This window comes from Ammospiza caudacuta, chromosome 27 (assembly GCF_027887145.1).
Source record: "Ammospiza caudacuta isolate bAmmCau1 chromosome 27, bAmmCau1.pri, whole genome shotgun sequence".
In the NCBI taxonomy this organism is placed as follows: Eukaryota; Metazoa; Chordata; class Aves; order Passeriformes; family Passerellidae; genus Ammospiza; species Ammospiza caudacuta.
The window spans coordinates 5,113,774-5,133,565 of NC_080619.1; the positions used below are offsets into that span (position 1 = coordinate 5,113,774).

Here is a 19,792-nt window from a genome sequence, read left to right on the forward strand (position 1 = left end):
TTATCATTTTCCTGGTCAGGACCAGCAGCTGGGAATGGGGACGGGCACAGGCTTTGGCTCCCCACAGTGCTTTGGGTGGTCCTGCTGCCCCCCGAGCCCAGCCAGCCCTGGTGGCCATCAGCACAGGGCCAGGGCACAGGGCTGGGCTCCAGGAGGCCCATCTGCCATGCCAGCACATTTCTGGGCTGTCTGTATTGGCAGCAGCCCATCCCGGTGCTGTTTGTACAATGCCAGCACCGCCCGCAGCCCCGCTCCAGTAACCGGGGCACCTGGCTGGCACCAGCCCCGGTGGCACTGCCAGCCCCGGGAGCCACCAAACACGGGCTCAGCGACCTCCTGAGCCATGACCCCGGGCAGAACTGGCTGCAGACACTGGGACAGAGCCAAGCCATGACCAGGAAGTGCACAGCTGTCGCAGTTCCTGTGCCTGGGCATCTCCTGCCTGCATCCTGACCCCCTCCCGAAACACCGAGCTGGAGGTGCCCGGTGCGCCCTGGCACCAGCAGGCACCCACACATGTGCCTCGGGCTGCAGCACTGCCTGGCCTGGAGCCCGTGTCCCTGGAGCAGCCGGTGCCTGTCCCGGTGTGCCCCTGAACTTTGAAGCCGGTCCAGGGTCCCCTCCCCGGGCTGGCGCCGCCGCCGCTGCTCGGTGGCGCTGTGCAGGGCGACAGGGACAATCCTCCCGGTGGCACCGTGGAGACACTGAGCCGGGAGTCATGAGGAAGCAAGGAATTAATTGTTTCCCACCCCATCCCTGCCCAGGGAAGTTCTTCCAGAGGCTCCTGGGCTCCTGGGTTTCCAGGGCTACTGAACCCCAAATTCAGAGCAGGTCCTTGACCAGAGCTGTGCCCACACCAGTGGGATACCCTTCATTCCTGCTCTGCCTCCCTCCCTCCCCTCCCGTAATTTAAAGCCATAAAAGATAAAACACACTAGACAGAAACACATCAAATAATGGGAAATTAAATACAGTAATTACCTTTTTTTGAGGATACAAAGGTTCAAGTGTACTGTAAAAGGTCGGTGCTACACGGGAATCTGATGGGACGGGCTTGGCCCGGGAGGGACGGGCAGGGACCCCTTGGGCTCCAGGGGACACGCTGGGGGTGGGGGACACTGGTACATGGTGGTGTGTAAATACAGCCCTAAACTACAGGAGAGACGCTACGAGACGCTGGAGCCCCCTCGGAGAGGGACACAGAATGTGCCCTGGGGCATTGCCAGGAGCCCCCAGCCCAGGAAAGGCTCTGCTGGACCCGCCCTGGTGCAGACCGGGAGTGGCCAAGGCCACCAGGCTGGCGCTGTCACTGCTCTGTGTCCTGCTGTGGTGCTGCCATGGGGGACTGGCACTGGGGCTGGCACTGGGGCTGGCCCCAGGAATCCCTTTCTTGGTGCGGGGGCTCAGAGGGGTGGCAGGGACAGGGACCCCGCTCCCCACCGAGGACCATCCTGGTGAATGGACTCAGTTTAGAAGCTGTGTGTGAGCAGGGCCACGGGCAGGCAGGGGCAGGGATCTGGCAGGGCACGGGGCAGGCAGGGATCAGGAGGGCAGAGGGTGTTTCACTAAAACTGAAACGCTTTGTTCCCATCGGGGGGGCCTCGGACAGGACAAATCCACATGGAAAACCAAAACCAACCACTAGGGCCATGATGGAGCCAGAGGGTGGGTCAGGAGGGGACTGGGGAAGTCCCCACTGTCTTTGGCACATTTCCATGGTGTTTTTATGTGAAAAATTTCCATCCCAGAAGATAAACCAGGTACAAAACCAGTGACAATTTCTCAGCTGAGAACATTGTGCTGGTGAAATCTGCAGATCCCATCATGGAGACATTCCAGAATCCATCCCAGTTTTGTCACATTGGCCAAGAAGAGAGAACAGGAGCCATTACTGCAGTGCCCCGGCCCCTGGGGATGGAGAATTCCAGCCTTGGGGCCACACAGTCACTTATTAGATCCCACCAACAACATGTTTTAAATATTAAATTTTGGGGAAGAAAGAAAAAACTCAAACCAAAAGAAGCTCTTCCCCCTGGGATGTGTTTCCCGGGCATCCCTCATCCCTCCACCTTCCCCTCAATGCTGCTTGCCTGGGGATCCCGACCCCCTTACCCCAGGAGGGAGGAGGGGGACACAGGATGGATGGGAGGCTTTGTCCCTGCACAGGGAGTGGGATGGGGCTGGGCCATGGGGAGGAGGTCCTGGGCTGTGGGGCTGGGGGCTGCAGCAGGGTCGGGGAAGGTCTCTTATGGCTCTGAGTGGCCACACCGCCCTTCACACACACACACCAGGGTGGGATGCAGGCAGGGGGGTCTCTCCAGGCCCCCCAGTCCTTGCCTGGGCAGCCTCTCGCCACCAGGGAGGGCAGAATGAGGCACTTCTGCTGCTGCCCCTGCAGAGGTGTGGCATGGAGGGCACTGAGCCGCAAATGCGGCGCTGCCACTGCGCCCCCCGAGCTGCCAGGTGTCCGAGGGTGCTGGCTGAACACCGGGGGCACCACGGGACAGCAGCAGCAGCATCAGGGGTGCCCCCCACCCACTCCACCCAGGCAGCCCGGGGCAGCATCGTCCAAGGCGTGTCCGGGCGGGGTGGAGGCGCTCGCCGGGCTGGTCCCTGGCGGAGGCTGGTAGTGGTCATGGCGGTGCCGCGGGTGCCATCCCAGGCGCACCCCGGGCTCCCCCGGCGCTGCTCAGCGGTCACGTCCCCTCTCCTCCTCTCCTGGGCAGCCCCGGCTGGGGGTCCTGGCCCTGCACGGCGCGGGGCCGCCGCGGTGACGCTCACATGCTGTCGGCCAGCTGGTGACAGTCCAAGTCCCCCTTCAGCTCCAGGAAGCCCGGCAGCTTCACGCCCGTCTTGCGGTCCACGCACCAGCACTTGCCCCGCTGCCCGTCCAGAGCCGGGTGACACTGTGGGGATGGCTCTGGTCAAGGACACCCAGCCTGGACCCCACGGGCTGCCTGGCAACCCAACCAGGAGCTCTCTTTGGGGCTTTACCACCCCCATCCCACCTGGGGTTTTTGGAAAGGGCCCCCAGCACCCAAAGGGTGATCCCCACCAAAGCCAGGAGCCAGGCCGGCTCTGCCGTGCCTTGTCACTGTTCCCTCCATCCACGTCCCCCTCCCAGTCTCACCTTGGCTCTACAAAGTGCCCCTCCCAGTGCCCTGTGCTAGGTCAGAGCCCATCCTACCTGCTTGGGGTGGAAGTTGCCGTTGCGGTCGCAGTTGGGGATGGGGATGACGTAGAGGTCCTCGTGCGTGCGGGTCTGCGAGGCCGCCAGCCGCTCCAGCGCCCGGTGCAGCTCGCTCTGGCACGAGCCCTGTGCCTGGCGAAAGGCAGGGCTGAGCTGGCACATCCTCCTGGCCCTGAGCCACAGGAGCCTGACCCTGGAGCACCCTCCCTGCCCTCCCCAGCCCTCCTGGGGCTCACCATGACCCGCGTGTCCTCGCGGTGGTGAGGGCTCCCGCTGCTGCGCATCTTGTTGCCGTTGTTGACCCTCTTGGCCTGCTGCTTCTGCAGGCACTTGCGGTCGTGGATGCTGCAGGGGCTGAAGCTGTTGTTGGGGTGGTCAATCTCCTCTTTCTCTGCAGAGACACAGACCAAGGGGGCTCAGTGCCACAGTGTCCACAGTGACATTTCCACTCCGAGGCAAGTGGTTTCTGGCAGGTGCCACATCACCATCTCTGGTCCCCACAGGTGTCACTCACAGCCCTGGGTCCATCCTGCCACCGCCACTGCATTGGGCTGAGCTCCTTGCAGCACTGGGAAAGACTCCTGGGAGTTTTTCCTACTCATTAGCCACAACAAACAACTTGTTCTGCCATGTGTCTGTTATTGTAGGGTCACAAATGCCACCTGCGAGTGCTGGGCAGTGGCTCCAGTGTGCTGGGTCTGGCTGTGCCCTTGCCAGCCACGTCACCAGGTGCTCACCCACAGCACTGGAGCTACAGGCCTGGAAGCTGACACACTGACAACGAGCTCCAGGACGCCTCAGTGCCTCCCAAAATCCGCCTGTAGGAGCTGCAGTGGCAGTGGAGGCACCGGGGCGGAGCTGAGCCCCCGCCAGGCCCGGGGCGGCACCGGGCGCCACGGCCGGGAGTGGAGCCGTGCTCTGCTGCAGGGAACGGCCCTCGCCAAGACATGAAAAAAGAAATTCCTGGAATAAGAAAGTTAATCTCCCGCGGGGCCGATCCCAAAAGGCGGCACTTGGCACCCCCGCCTGCGCCAGGAGCGCAGCCAAGCTGCCGGCCCAGATGTTGGCAGCTGGACAGAGCGTCATGAGATGAGTGCTCGGCGTGACTTTAGCTTTTTAAAAAGCTGCCGGTTCCTCCGGTTTGGGGCCCGTGAAGACTCCGTGGAAGGAGGACAACCCAGGATCCAGGGCTCCTCCTGTGCTCAGAGCTGTGTCAGGCACAGCCTGAGCAGTGTTTTGCCCCCCAGCCCACCTGGGCTGTGCAGGGAAGTGGCTGAGGTTATCATGGGGTTGGGCTTAAACAAATCAATATTGCAGCTGGCAGCAGGGAAAACCTTCCCAAACCAGGCAGGAGTGGTCACTGTCGAGGGTCACACCCATGGGCTCACAGCGCCAACACAGGGGCCGTTGGGTGACACCTGGCACTGGCCCTTCCCACAGGCAGGCAGAGGGGTCAGAGCCACAGCTTCCTGCCCACAGCATCCCGGTCCTGATCTCCCACCGGCATCTCTTGCCTCGGTCCCTGCAGTGGAGGGCTCCTGGCCCAGCTCCTGGGGGCCCGGGTAAAGTCCAGAGCGAAGCCCCAATCAAAGCCCCCTCCCTCGTGGGTGTTATTTGCTTTTTGCTTAATCTGTCCATTTTTTTTTTTTTTTCCAGGAAATAGCTCATGCCCTTGAAATTTGAAACACGAGCCCAAAGCCTCCAGGACCCTGCACAGAGCGGTGCCAGAGCCAGCCCCCGGCGGCACCAACCACGAGGCTGTGGCGCAATGGGGGCGCTGGTGGCAGAGCCCCGCCGGGAGCTCGGGGGCTCGGGCAAGGATGCTCCTCCCCTGTATCCCTGTGGGGAGACACACAGGAGGAGCTGGGCAGATTTGGGGACCACCGTGCCGAAGTTCCCGCACCTCCATGCGCTGCTCCCACGCCGTGGAAAGGCAGCACCCGGAGGCAGCGCAGGGAAAGCCCTCACCGGTGGCCGCCACAGCCAAACCTCCCTCCTCCCCCCGCCAGCCGCCTCCAGAGCATCAAATCTCCCGGCTTAAATAAAACCAGATGCCAATAACATTTTCATAAGGTCACATGAAACGCCGGTGCCTCCGGGCAGCGAGGCGGCTCCTGCTCCTGACAGCGCTCGGGACCCGCGGTCCCCGGCTCTCACGGCAGCTCCAGCATCCCTCCCTCCCTGCCCTCGGGGTCACTGTCCCCCTGCTGAGTGACACACAGCAGCTCAGGGAGCCTCTCGCCTCCCTGGAAATCCGACTGGACCAAAAAACTCGGGATCTTCAGCACAAAGATTTGGGAAAAGAAACGCGTGTGGAGCCCAGAGCTGCCACTCCCTACACTGTCCTGATGCCACCCAGTGTGCCACTTCTGCATGGGCACCACCACCCCGGAGGGATGGAGGGTAGGGGGGTCCCGATTTGGCCGAGGAAAGCCTCTCTGGTCACTTCGGTGCCAAGGGGATGGGAGCAAGGGACACATGAACCAGCCGCCTGTCCCGGGACGAGGAGGAGGAGGATTCCTGCCGGCCTGTGGACAGGGCACACAAACGAGCCATTCAGCATCGCCTTCAATTAACGGGAGCTGCAAATGAGGTTGGTCACGTGCCGAGGCTGTGATTCACAGCGCTGAGCCCGAGGGAGCGGGAAGGGCTCCGGCTCCACCGCGCGGATCCCGTGGGAGCGGAGCCTGGGGCAGCCGGCAAAGCCCTGCGACCTCGTGCTTGCGTCCTTGGGGACAGACAAGTGTCACTGACCCCCGCAGCTCCAGCCCCGCTCCCCCCTGTGCCACCAGCCCCAGCACCAAGGACCTCACATGCCTCAAAGGGCACAAGGGACATCCACGTGTGTGTGGCCAGCATGGCACAAGCCACAGTGAGCCCCAGCACCCTCCATGTCCCTTTCCAGCGCCCCCAGTGTCACCTGTGGGTGGTCCTGGCAGGACCGTGGCAGTGCTGGCTCTTGGTTTCCTGGGCTCTGGACTTGGCAAGCACCAGCACTGGGAGGGCCGTGCTCTTTGTGCCAAGTGCTGGCTCTGGCAGGACGTGGGGAGCCAGGGATGGGGGTGGCAGGGGTGCAGACCCAGGCACCTACTGCCCCTTGGCCTGGGATGCCAGCTGGGAGCTTGGCCCGTCCCCATGGCGTGCTCTGAGCACCTCCCACCTCAGTGCCCAATGTGGGACCGAGGGAGGGGAGGTCAGGATGCAGCACAGGGAGTGAGGAATGCAGGTGCAGGTGATTGCCCAGAGGGACCAGAACCTTGCCAGGAGCAGCACCCAGCCTGGAGAAACCCAGGTGCTGGTGAGTCCCCACCCCAGGGGACAGATGGGACATGGCTGAGCCTTGCCTGGCAGAGCCCAGCCTGTCCTCCCTGCCTGGCACTGCCCAGCCATGGCTCAGCCACCACCATTCCTCCCAGTGACTGCACACAGAAAGGAAACAGGATCTGTCCCAGCTTACAGAGACCACACGGGATGAAGGCAGCTCCCATGGGTCAGGTTTTCCCAGACATAATCATTTACCCAACACTAAATCACTCATCATGTGTGCTGGGGAATGTGTCCTCACCTCCTCCTGGCTGCCACACTTGGGCTCAGCCACCACCACCCGCTGGCTGTGACAGAAAAATGGGGCTGGGACCTTCTGGAGCTGGCCCCGCACAGGGTTCTGGCCGAGGAGTGGGATCCCAAAGCCAGCCGTGAGCTGGCAGGGCCAGGGTCCAGCACAGGGTGCCCAGACCCGCTCGAGTAAGGTGAGCAGGCACTGCTCCTCACCTCCTGAGGGTCACATCCCGTGGGTGCCACCGGTCCCGGGTGAGCAGAGAGGCTCCTCCTGGCTGTGGAGCCGGGGCCGTGTCTGACTGCTCACAAAGCCCGGCCCCCTGATCCCAGCCTCTTCCCTGGAATGCGGAGCCCCCCGGCCAGAGCCCCCAGACAAAATGTTTACTGTACGAGGCGCGTTAACCGCTTCCCAGCCGCCGGCACCGCTCGGGGCCGCGGGCACAGCCGGGGGCACCTGCTCTGAACACCCCTGCCCCTGCACGGGCACCTAATTCCCTTCTGCTGGTCCCCAGGGGACATCAGGGGTGCTACCCGTGCCAGGGTGCCCTGGCTGTGCCAGGCAAGGCTGTGTGGGAGCCCCCAGCCCCACACTGCCACCGTCCCTGGGATGGTACCACTGGGATGGCATTGATTGTTGTGGGTGTCCTGCCCACATCCTGTCCAGGGCACAAGGCTCCTGCTGCCCTCTGGCCCATCCTGCTGCCTGTGAGGTGCCCGGCGGGCGACCCGGCTGCCATAGCCACCCACCCATCCTCAGCCAAGCCAAAACACCGCGGGAAGGAAGGGAAAAAATGCAAGTCTGTTTCCTAAAGGCTCTGGGAAAAAATGTTGCATTACACGGGGCACGGCCAAAACCAACAGGGCTTGGCAGCGCGGCGCAGCCCCGGGCCAGGGAGCCCAGACAGCTCCTGCAGGATGTGGGATGAGGACAGACAGGCAGGACAGGGGGGCTCTGAGCACTCCCAGCCAGCTCCTGTCCCAGCAGAGGTGGCCAGAGGGGCCTATCCACGAGTGGCACTCATCACAGCAGGGACACCAGAGGAGCTGCCATGGATCAGACATGCAAGGAGGGAGTGGAAGTGGGATCCAGCCCTCCAGATGGGCAGGGACAAACATTGCTCCTGTCCCTTCTGCCCCTCAGGGAGCTCCAAGTGACCCCCCCAGGATCAGGCCAGACGTAGATTGTTCAGGGGACACGGTCCTGGTCACAGCCTGCAGGATGGGAAAGGGGGACCACCAATGGACCAGGTCCCCACACTCATTCCCTGGGAGCAGCTTCACTGCCATGGTGTGACCTGCACAGCTCTGGGGCGGCTTCCCACTGCTGGCTCCTCTCTCAGACCCCAAATCCTGCCCGAGCACCAGGGATGTGGCAGAGGGGCACCACCACCACCTGCAAGGCAGACAGAGCACAGGGGCAGCAGCTCCTCCAGCCTGGCAGGGCACACACAGCTCCCACACAGCTCCCAGCTGGCCCTGCCTGGAGGGAAGCAGGTGCCTCGTGCCCTCTTTCCTGTTTCCCCCTGGAAAACAGGGGGGAAACAGATCTGGTGCAGCCAGACCTGCCAGCAGCATCCCAGGGGTCACCATGCACCAGGAGCTCCCCTGGCAGCTGGGATGTGTCCCCAAGGGCTGCAGGTGCTCGCAGGACACTGTCCCACTGTCCCATGGTCCAGGGTCACGCTGCAGCCAGGGCACAGCAGGTGAAGGTTCACCCCTCCAGCACATGCGGTGCCAGTGGCTGTGACACCGCTGTGCCTGTGGTGGGTAAGGATGGCACAAATGTGAGCCCCTTGTGCCAGCTCTCCTGCAGCCTGCCTCTGCTCCCTCCCTGGAACATGTTCCCTGCCTTCCCATCCTGTGCTGTCCCATCCCATCCTGCCTCTCAGAGTCAAGGAATTGTTTGGGCTGGAAGGGACCTTAAAGACCACCCAGTTCTGCCCTCCTGCCATGGGACACCTTCCACCAGATGAGGTTGATCCAAACCTCATCCCACCTGGCCTTGAATTCTTCCAGGGATGGGGCATCCAGAAATATTCTGGGCAACCTGTGCCAGAGCCTCACCACCCTCACAGGGACAAATCTCCTCCTAACATCTAATCTAAATCTTCCCTTTTGAGTTTAAAATCCTTCCCCTTGCCCTGTCACAATCTATCCGTGTAGAAGTCACTCCTCATCATTTTTATCAGCTCACTCCAAGTATGGGAAGAGTCCACAGCTCTTGCCGAGTGAGCAGGGAGCGGGTTGGTGCCAACAGGAGTCATGCCACTGCCCCTGCGAGGGACAAGGACCCCCAGGCACCCACCCAGGGCACCCACCCTGGGGGGCACCCACCCTCTGCCGCCCCTCCGCCGCCTCACCTGGGGGCTGGAGGCTCTCCTGGATGGCCTCGACGTCGGCCAGGTCTGTGCAGATGCCCTGGCCGTGCATGAGGGTGCGGAGGGGCCGGGGCTCGCCGCGGGGCGGGTAGCAGCGCAGCCCCGCTCCGCAGCGCGCGGTGTAGACGCCGCAGGCGGTGCCGCGGGGCAGCGCGCAGGTCGCGCAGCAGCCGCAGCCCGGCTCCCGCACCAGCTCCGCGCAGCCCTGCGGAGCCTTGCACCGCGCCAGCCGCTCCTCCGAGCACGGCGGGCACTGGATCGCCTCCTCGCCGCTGCCGGGCCGCGCCGCCGCCGCCAGCAGCGCCAGCACCACCGGCAGCCCCAGCGGCAGCCGCGGGCGCATGGCGGCCCCGCTCCGGCCCCGCTCCGCGGCGCTCGGCTGGCGGCGGGCGCGGGGCGGCGGCGGCGGCTTTATGCGGCTTTATGCGGCCCCTGGCCACACCTCCCGCCGCCGCCACCGGGGCCACCGGTGGGGCCGCCCCCGTCGCCACCGGGAACCCACCGGGCAGCGACGCGCCCCCCCCCCCCCCCCCTCACGGCGGCGGCCACACCGGCACCGGCACCGCCGGTGGTTTCAACGGCGGGGCCACCGGCGGGGCAGCCCCGGCGCTGGGCAGCGCGGAGAGCCGGCCCGGAGCCCCCGGCCCCGCGGCGCCCACCCGAACCCCCGCCTCCTCCAGCCCTGCTCAGTCCCGGGAGCAACCGGGATGAACGGGGGTCACACCGAGCGGGGCTGCAGCGCGGGGAACGCGGCCAAGACCCCCGGGTGGGCTCCGGGCTCCGGGCGTGGGGGGTCCCGGCGGGAGGAGAAGCGCTGCTGATAACGGAGCATCCCGCACGGCTCGGCCCCGGTGTGTCCGGGACGGCCCAGGGCGGCCCCGCCGGCCCCCCGAGCCCCCCTGGCCCCGGTCCCGCAGCCCCCCGCGCCCCCCGCCCCGCACAGCCCGGGATAGGTTGAGGGCTGCCGGCACCTAGCGGCTACTCGGGAAAAGCGGGAGCGGGCGGGAGCCCCGGCTGCCTCCTGGGACCCCGGCCCCGCCAGTCTCCGCTGCACCGGGAGAGGACGGGAGCCTGGAGAGGGCGGGGAGCAGCCCCTGTGCCCGCGGGACAGTCCCCGAGCATCACCCGGGGCTAGGGACCCCCGAGCTGCGCCCTGGGGCATCGCAGTCAACACCGGGTTTGGGACAACTGGAGGGGCCTGTCTGGATGTGGGGAGGGGGGCGTGGGCACAGCACGGGGGTCTTGGATGTGGCAGGGGGGCCCTGGTGTCGGGGTCAGTGCGGTGGGTGGGACAAGAGGAGCAGAGCTGCCTATCATGCAGGCTGAGAAGCCCAAACTCATCTCATGGGTGAGTACATCCAGGGCTCACAGTGGCATTTTGAGGCTTGAGTGACAGCACTGGTGGCATTGCCACCAGGGCTCTCCAGACCATCTTCCCTCTCCCGTGCAGGTGAACTGGGCATCAACAAGGGCAGGCAAGGACAGGGGCAAGCAGGGTCTGTGTCCCCCACATCCCCAGCCCCCACAAGCTCTCCTCACACAGCTCTGAGCCCCTGCCCTGCCTGGCACTGCTGCACAGTGGCCCTGACTCGTGGCAGAGGCACCAGCCTTGACTCAGTGTCCCAGCAGAGACCAAACCCAAACAGGTGCCCAGTGCTGCACAGGCTGTGGCACCTTATCAGGCGCTGGCAGCACTGAGTGCCCGCCAGGGAGATTGTTGTGTCTGCAGGCAGTGGGGGCGCACAGGGGAGGACAGTTCCCTCACCTCTGCCCAGACACTGCTCCTGCAGCTCCCTGTCCCAGCACCATCCCAGCACCATCCTGTAACACTGACTGGGGCTGGGCTGGTGCCCCCCACAGTTGTGCTGCCCCCACCCCAACACAGCTCTGAGGCCATGTAGGGGCTCAGTGTTGCTGTTTGGTGCTCAGGCCCTTGCCTGGCACAGCCCCCTGCCCCCAGTCCTTGGTGGGGGCTCTTTGGGATTCCTGAGGCTGTGGGGGCCCAAACTGGCTGCAGCTCCTCAGCCACACACCCAGCAGGGTCTGGAGCTGCCACAGCCCTGGGGAGAGGTTGCAGGATGGCAAAAGGCAGGAGCAGGAGGGGGCTGGGGGTCAGAGAGGGCTGTAACCCCCACCTGAGGGTGGCTCTGATGAAACCAGTGAGACCCCAGGCTCTTTGAATGTACTCTGGGACATGATGCCTGCACAGCTGCTGCAGGACTCCAATACCAGCAGCAGGACAGACCTCAGGGAGGACCCACAGCCAGTGCCCTCTGTCCTCAGCCAGTGCCCCCTCCTCCACTGCATTTACTCCCCATTTCCAGGCAGCCTCTCCTCCCCAGCCCTCCCTCGCATCCATCCTGGCATCTCCTCCCTTCCTGCGGCTCCCAGTGCCCCCTGTCCCCGGGCTGGCAGCACAGACGGTGTCCGGGCCCCGTGGGCGCTCAGCACCCTCCGGATACGGTCCGTGGGTGCGGGGCGGGCCGGGGGCGTGGCGGGGCCGCCGATAACAGCGGGCGCCGAGCGGGGCCGCGGGACCAGATGGCACAAGGAGTGGGACGAGCCAAGGACCCCCCCATCCTGGGCAGCGGAATGGGGTCCAGCAGCCTCCTGAGACTCCTCTGCATGGTCTCAGTGCTGGCCAGCTGCCTGCACCCCGCCACGGCCCAGTGGTTTTCCCTGGGCTCGGAGGACACCACCCCGGACCCGGGCACCAGCCCCGTGCCCCCCAGCCTGGATGGGGAGGAAGGTAGGCATGGTGGGATGGGGACATGGCTCTCCCAGCACCCCAAATTCCTGCTCCTCAGCACGGAGGGGGCATGTGGAGGGTGATGTGTGGGGTGCCAGGGTCTAGAGGTGCTGGTGGCATGGGAGTGCTGTGGCACCCTGGTCCCCGTCCAGCCCTTCCACCTCCATCCCAGCGCTCCTTTGCTCCTGCAGACACAGACGCCAGCGTGGAGCCCGCGGGGAAGGTGCTGCTGAGCAAACCTCCTCTGGCAACAGCCCCTAAACGCCGGGACCAACTCTCAAAGGGGGCAGCAAAGGGGTCAGGCCGTGCTCCACCACGCACACGAGGCCAGGTGGGTGCTTTTTCCTGGGCAGCAGCGCCCCTCCGGCTCCTCCTGCCCTCCCGAAATTCCCCAGCTGCTGCCAGGCTATGTCCTACCCCTTATCCATGCCCTGCTTGCACCACGTCCTGCTCCAACCCCAACTCAGCTCTCTGTCCCCCCTTGGAAAGCAGTGACGGCAGCTCCCAGTGTCCCCTCACTGCAGCTCTGGGGTTGCAGAGGGCAGCCCCGGCTGGGGGAGGGTCCCAGAGCCCTGCCCTGATAGTCCCTGTCTGTCCCAGCAGCACCGACCCACGGCCGCCCCGGAGATCCTGGAGGGGAGCGCGGTGGAGGAGGAGTTCCTGCAGATCCAGGTGGTGGAGGGGTCCTGAACACCAGAGAGGTCCCCTGGGATGGACAGCGGGACAAAGGGCTCTGGAAAACACGGGCGGGACGGGATGGGGACGGTGGGAGTGGGGAATGGGGGTGGTGGGAATGGGGACAGTGGGAATGGAGAACGGGGACGGTGGGAGTGGGGAGTGGGGAATGGGGATGGTGGGAGTGGGGAATGGGGACGGTGGGAGTGGGGAATGGGGATGGTGGGAGTTGGGAATGGGGAATGGGGATGGTAGGAGTGGGGAATGGGGATGGTGGGAGTTGGGAATGGGGAATGGGGATGGTGGGAGTGGGGAATGGGGACGGTGGAGTGGGGAATGGGGATGGTGGGAGTTGGGAATGGGGAATGGGGACGGTGGGAGTGGGGAATGGGGATGGTGGAGTGGGGAATGGGGACGGTGGGAGTGGGGAATGGGGATGGTGGAGTGGGGAATGGGGACGGTGGGAGTGGGGAATGGGGATGGTGGAGTGGGGAATGGGGACGGTGGGAGTGGGGAATGGGGATGGTGGAGTGGGGAATGGGGATGGTGGAGTGGGGAATGGGTACGGTGGGAGTGGGGATGGTGGGAGTGGGGAGTGGGGATGGTGGGAGTGGGGAGTGGGGATGGTGGGAGTGGGGAATGGGGATGGTGGGAGTGGGGAATGGGGATGGTGGGAGTTGGGAATGGGGAATGGGGATGGTGGGAGTGGGGAATGGGGACGGTGGAGTGGGGAATGGGGACGGTGGGAGCGGGGAATGGGGATGGTGGGAGTGGGGAATGGGGATGGTGGAGTGGGGAATGGGGATGGTGGGAGTGGGGAATGGGGATGGTGGAGTGGGGAATGGGTACGGTGGGAGTGGGGATGGTGGGAGTGGGGAGTGGGGATGGTGGGAGTGGGGAGTGGGGATGGTGGGAGTGGGGAATGGGGATGGTGGGAGTGGGGAATGGGGATGGTGGGAGTGGGGAATGGGGATGGTGGAGTGGGGAATGGGTACGGTGGGAGTGGGGATGGTGGGAGTGGGGAGTGGGGATGGTGGGAGTGGGGAATGGGGATGGTGGGAGTGGGGAATGGGGATGGTGGGAGTTGGGAATGGGGAATGGGGATGGTGGGAGTGGGGAATGGGGACGGTGGAGTGGGGAATGGGGACGGTGGGAGTGGGGATGGTGGGAGTGGGGAATGGGGATGGTGCTCAGGGGTGTCGCTCTCAGCCCCTCTCTCCCGCACAGACCACGGCCAAGGGGCTGCCCCGGCGGCTCCCGTCGGTCCCGGACACGGACCCTGCCCTCCAGGTGAGAGGTGGGCGCGGGGCACCAGTGTCGGACCTGTCCATTGGGGCTCCGGCCCCGCTGCTCACGGCTGTTCCCTCCCTCTCCAGGTGCACAACACCTCCGGCTGTGTCTGCCCCGTGCGCCCCGGCCCTCCCGGCCCTCCCGGCCCAAAGGTGCGCTGCTCCTCCCGCAGGGACCCAGAGACACCCACCGTGATGGTCTTTGTCTGAGCTAAACCCTTTTTGCTCAGGATTTGGACTCTAATTTGGGGTTTGGGTGGAGAACTGACTCGGTGGCCCTGGGGGGGAGTCAGCAGGTGCCCGTGGGGGGCTCCAGTGGAGAAAAGTGCCAGAAGGTGGAGCCAGGCTCTGAATTTCCCCTGCAGGGAGAGAAGGGTGACCGAGGGTTCCCCGGAGAGAGAGGCCAGCCCGGATTCTTAGGGGAGAGGGGGAAGCCCGGCAGCCCAGGACAGCCGGGTCACCAGGGTCCCCGGGGCCCTCCGGGACCACCGGGACCCCCGGGACCCCCAGGTGCTGGGGGAGCCCGGGGCTCACCCGCGCCTGCTGCGCTCCCTGAGAGATCAGAGAACGAGGTGAGCACAGAACAGGGGCCGGTGATGCCGGTGCTGGCCGCAGGGTGGGGAGGGCTTCGACCTGTGGCTGTGCGGGTGGCCAGGGGGACCAGGGGATGCGACACGGCAGCTCATTGACTCTGCTCCCTCTCCTCTCTCCCTCCAACCTGAAAAGCAGCTGGGAGTCTCCAGCCCTGCAGGAAACCCGGGACCCCCAGGTCCCCCCGGGCTGCCCGGCATGCCCGGACCCCCCGGCTACCCAGGGCACGATGGCCCCCAGGGGGCCCCGGGGCGGGAGGGAAAGCCAGGACCCCCAGGCCCCCCAGGAGCCGCGGGGCCACCCGGTTTCCCTGGGGCTGAAGGACTCCCAGGGTCTCCAGGCTCCGCTGGGCCAGATGGACCCCCAGGGGCACCCGGACTCCCAGGGCCTCAGGGTCCCCCCGGGGTGCCTGGGCACGAAGGACCCCCTGGTCCCCCAGGATCTGCATCACACCCTGGCAAACCAGGGCTCCGAGGGGAGCCAGGATTCCCAGGACCAAAGGTAAGGGGGTCCCAGCCCTGTCCATGGCCCTGGGGTGGGATGGGGTACCTGGGCTCACCAGCCCCCCACCCTGCCCTGGGGGAGCAGCCCCATTACCAAGCCTTCAGAGCACTGCAGGGCTGCCCCAATCCTGCCACAGCAGGGCCTGGGGGAGCCCAGAGGCTCAGCTCCACACTCACCAGCCTGTGCAATCTGCCCTCAGGGTGAGAAGGGCGAGTATGGGCTGCCAGGCATGCCAGGGAGCCCTGGCCGAACTGGAGAACCAGGGTCCCCAGGCATGCCCGGTCCCATGGGGCCACCAGGACCACCAGGGGACTACAGGGTGAGTAGGGGGTCCCAAGCTGTGGGTCCTGGTGGGGGGAACCCCAGTGTCACCTCACACATTCTCTCTTTGCAGTGTGACTCACGCCACGCTGGACACCACGGGCTGGCCGGGCTGCCGGGCACCAAGGTGAGCTGGGCACCATGGGCAGGGCTCCTGGCACCCTGACCAACCATCTACCCTGGCTGTGAGGCACAGCACTGCCTGGGGGATTGGGAGGCCTGGGGACCCCCAGAGCTGGGCACTGACAGCATCTCTCACTTCCCTTCCAGGGAGAAAAGGGCGACCCTGGAGAGCCGGTTTGTAGTGTGGGGGGAGAGCAGCGGGCTGGGGGGGTGCCATCCCCACCCCTGAGCCCTCTGTGCTGCCTTTGCTCCCCAAAACCCTTCACCTCCCATCAGGGCACATGGTGGGGGAGGAGGGACACCATGGCACACGCGTGCTCACCTGTGCCACCCCTAAACATGCCCAGAGCCACCCCCAGCCTCAGCACAGGCTCTAACCCTGCCTCTCTCTGTGGCTCACCCAGGGGTGCTGCTATGGGGAGCACGGGTGCAAACCAGGGCACCTCCCCTTCCCCAGCACCGGCAGCCAGCCCGGCTCGTGGGGCTCCATCAGCGGGTACCAGACGGTGAGTGGCATGGGGAAGGGGTGCCCAGGGACCCCAGCCCAGCCTTGGGGACATGCTTCACCCCACAGGACCCAGATGGGGTGGAGGATGGAGAGGGGGAGATGAAAAATGGAGAGAGGGAGGATGGACATCAGTCTCAGTCTTCTTCTTTTGCAGGATGGCAAAGAGGAACCGGAGATTTATGGAGCCATCATCCCCCATGTGAGAGTCCCTGCCTGGCCTGTGTCTGTGCTGCCCCAGCCAGGGACACTCAGCCCTGGGAGGGGACAGGAATGGGAACATGGGGGGCATCAATTGGGTGTCACAGCCCCAAACCAGCCCAGTCCAACCTCCTCACTGCTTCTCTGCAGGCTCTTCGAGGTCCCCCCGGGAACCCCGGCCCCCCTGGGCCCCCCGGCCCCCCTGGCCCTCCAGGCCTCCTCTACCTCAATGTAAGGCCCAGCCCTGGTGTGCACACACCTGTGCCAGAGCACACACACACCTGTGTGAGCGTGCACAGCACCAGGGCCCCCCCAAACCCCAAACCTGCCTGTCTTTGGTTGCAGAGGGTGCACCCCGTGCATGCCCAGCCGCCCTGCAAGCAGCCGGTAAGCCACAGCCTCGCTGTCCCCAAGAGTGTCCCTGTCCCCTCCCTGTGCCCAGCAGCAGCTACAGGCTCTGTTTGCCCTCACAGGCATCCACAGACCGCAGCTGGCCATCAGGTGAGGGCATTTCCCAGGTGGAGACACCTTTCCTGAAGTCTTCTTCCCTTCCTTGGGTGCTGGGGCTGTGCCAGCCCGGCTCCCTGGCACCACTGCTGCCTCTGCCACCCACTCCCACCACATCCCTGCGGGGCCAGCTCCCATGGGAGCATCCAGGCCCTATTCTGGGACGCCTTGTGACCCCTCACCATCTCTGGGCTCTCCAGATGCTGGTGTCCCTCAGGCAGAGCCGTCGGACTCCCGTGCTGATCTCCGGGTGCGTCCAGGCTGCAGCCCCTGGCAAACCCCCCCAGCTGCCCCAGCAAACCCCCCCAGCTGCCCCAGCAAACCCCCGCAGCAGGACCCTCACCCTCTGCCTCCCCCCAGCGCCACACGTGGGTGTTCAAGTCCAAGGAGCTGATGGTGAAGGCGAGCAGTGCTGTGCCCGAGGGGAGCCTGGTCTATGTGAGGGAAGGGAGCAGCGCCTTCCTGCGGACCCCTGCCGGCTGGAGCCGCCTCCTGGTACCGTGTGGGGTCCCTGGCAGGGCTGGGGGGCAGGATCCAGGGCTGGGTTTGGGCAGCAGATCCTTAGGAAGGTGAGGATTCCTCCTAACCTGTCCCTTTGTTTGTGTCATTGAGCAGCTGGAGGATCCCAAGTCGTTCCTGGCTGGTGACGACCCCTCTGCCTCCACCCCACAGTACCAGGTGAGGGGTGCAGGAGCTGCAGGGCCCACTCAAGTCCCTGTATGGAGACAGAACCCTCCTCTGCATGATGGAGTGGACAGACCTCACATGACTATTCTCTCCTTCTTCTTCCACCTCTCCATCCAGGAGGTGAAGAGGGTGCAGCCAAAAGGTCCCAACACCATGCAATCTCCAACAGACTCACTGGTGAGCCCTGCTGAGGGTCTGGCCATGCTGGGAGGGATGTGCCCTAGCAATGGGCTGGATGTCAGCCGGGCAGTGCCAGCTTGGCACGAGTAGAGCCTGGGGTTGTGTTGGTCTGGTGAGGGCACACAGATGGGTGTCCCCAGATTGACCTGAGCTGTGTTTTTGCAGATCCAGAAGAAGGAGGAGGAACAAGGGCTGCTCCAGACTCTGCCCACCACCACAGCCCCACGGATCCCATCTGTAAGGAATGCCTGGCCCCAGGGTGGGGATGGGATAGGGGGACCCCCAATCCTGACCAGCGCTGCCAGGGGCTCACACCCTCTGGGATAGGGGTAGCAGAGACCTCAACTCCTCCCTGCCACCCCCAGCTCCGCCTGGCTGCCCTCAATGTGCCCCTGTGGGGCGACATGAGCGGGATCCGGGGCGCTGACCTGCAGTGCTACCGGCAGTCCCAGGAGGCCGGGCTCTACGGAACCTTCCGGGCCTTCCTGTCAGCCCCCAGCCAGCAGCTGCTGTCCATCGTCAAGAGGACAGACAGGACCCTCCCCATCATCAACCTCAAGGCAGGTACCCCGTCCCCAGGGCCTGGGGGAGGCAAAACCTCACAGCCCCCATGAGATGCAGTGGGTGAGGGATCCTCACCCAGCCCTGGGGCTGTGCTCAGGGATTTGGGGAGCACCCAGAACCCACAGAATGGGGATTGGGGCTGGGGATGACAAACCTCACAGCCCCCATGAGCTGCAGTAGGTGGGGGATCCCCACTCAGCCCTGGGGCTGTGCTCAGGGATTTGGGGAGCACCCAGAACCCAGAGGATTGGGGCTGGGGGTGGCAAAACCTCACAGCCCCCATGAGCTGCAGTGGGTGAGGGACCCCCACTCAGCCCTGGGGCTGTGCTCAGGGATTTGGGGAGCACCCAGAACCCACAGAATGGGGATTGGGGCTGGGGATGACAAACCTCACAGCCCCCATGAGCTGCAGTAGGTGGGGGATCCCCACTCAGCCCCGGGGCTGTGCTCAGGGATTTGGGGACCACCCAGAACCCAGATTAGGGCTGGGGATTAGGGCATTGCCCTGGCTTAGCAGAGTGGCTCGTGCCCACAGGGGCAGCTGCTGGCCAAGTCCTGGAACTCCCTCTTTGGGGGTGCTGTCCTGCGGGGTCCCATCTACTCCTTCAACGGGCGCAACGTCCTGGCAGATCCCCTCTGGTGAGTGTGGACAAGGTCCTGGAAGGGTGGCCCTGTGTTGGGGGGTCTGCGCTGGCTCTCTCCCTGCAGAAATGCAGGAGCAAAGAGCAGGGGTGCCCCTCTCACCCCATCCCCACCCACAGGCCCCACCGGCTAGCCTGGCACGGCTCCACGCCACGGGGTGGCCATGCCCGCCGCTGGGACTGCCAGGGCTGGCGCAGCTCTGGCACAGCCCAGGGCATGGCCAGCGCCCTGGGGGAGGGCAGGCTGCTGGCTGGGCAGAGGCACAACTGCTCCACGCCGCTGGCCGTGCTCTGCATCGAGGTGGCTTTCCCTTACCGGCACATGTGGTGACAAGGGTGACACCCGAGCAGGAGCTCCAGGTGCTCCTCTAGACCTGGGGAATGTCCCTGGGAGCACTGAGGGGACACCAGGTCCACGGCCAGGCTGTGCCAACCCACAGATCCCTGTGCCATGGGGCAATGCTGGGCTGTGTCTGCAGCCTCCTACCTCCACTGGAGCCATCACCACTCAGAAATAAAGATATAAAAGTGTTGTTTTTTATGACGCTATGCTTTGTGCTTGGGGGACATGGTCAGCTGCAGCAAGGGGCTGAGGGGACACACCCGGGAATGGGAACAGGGACTGGAAATGGGTTCCAGTCCCCTTGGGGTTGGTGGTAACTGGGAGGGGACACCCTGGCACAGGTCTCCGTGTCAGTGAGGTCTGTGTTTTCGTCCCAGGACACAGTGGGGCCAGTATATCCCAGTGCCAGGTCTTGCTCAGTGTATTCCTGTGGGTTCCTGACATATATTCCCAGTGTATCCCAGTGCATGTCCAGGCTCTGTCCAGTATATCCCAGTGATCCCCAGTGCATCCCAGTGGGTGTCCAAGATCTGTCCAGTGTATCCCAGTGAGTCCCAGTGGATCCCAGCGGGTCCAATGTCGGCCCAGTGTATCCCACTGATTCCCAATGTATCCCAGTGTGTGTCCAAGCTCCAGTGTCCCAGTCCAGCGGGTCCCAGTGAATCCCTGTGGCTCGCACAGTGTATAGCAGTACTTCAGTGGGTTCACAGGGTCTGTCCAGTGTATTTCAGTGTGTGTCGGGGTTTCCCAGTATATCCCAGTATATCCCAGTGCGTCCCACTGTGT

The 19,792-nt window shown here is 64.7% G+C and overlaps 2 protein-coding genes across 2 annotated transcripts; one reads left to right on the top strand and one right to left on the bottom strand.

Moving 5' to 3' along the window:
• Nucleotides 1-977: 977 nt before the first annotated feature.
• On the bottom strand, nucleotides 978-9,469 carry IGFBP4 (insulin like growth factor binding protein 4). Its single transcript, XM_058820828.1, has 4 exons — nucleotides 9,109-9,469; nucleotides 3,427-3,581; nucleotides 3,188-3,322; nucleotides 978-2,906 (listed from the first exon to the last, which is right to left on the bottom strand). The coding sequence occupies exons 1-4, from the start codon at nucleotides 9,467-9,469 to the stop codon at nucleotides 2,778-2,780; spliced, it is 780 nt and encodes a 259-aa protein (XP_058676811.1). The 3' UTR covers nucleotides 978-2,777.
• Nucleotides 9,470-11,675: 2,206 nt separating this feature from the next.
• On the top strand, nucleotides 11,676-19,021 carry LOC131568589 (collagen alpha-1(XVIII) chain-like). The gene is made up of 23 exons (XM_058820689.1): nucleotides 11,676-11,875; nucleotides 12,067-12,206; nucleotides 12,479-12,547; nucleotides 13,778-13,840; nucleotides 13,927-13,992; nucleotides 14,205-14,411; nucleotides 14,569-14,931; nucleotides 15,134-15,253; nucleotides 15,329-15,382; nucleotides 15,526-15,552; nucleotides 15,783-15,884; nucleotides 16,041-16,085; nucleotides 16,235-16,315; nucleotides 16,430-16,471; nucleotides 16,558-16,585; nucleotides 16,792-16,841; nucleotides 16,952-17,086; nucleotides 17,207-17,269; nucleotides 17,396-17,455; nucleotides 17,624-17,695; nucleotides 17,824-18,018; nucleotides 18,558-18,661; nucleotides 18,784-19,021. Exons 1-23 carry the CDS (start codon nucleotides 11,719-11,721, stop codon nucleotides 18,992-18,994), a joined length of 2,454 nt encoding a protein of 817 aa, XP_058676672.1. The 5' UTR covers nucleotides 11,676-11,718; the 3' UTR covers nucleotides 18,995-19,021.
• Nucleotides 19,022-19,792: the final 771 nt, after the last annotated feature.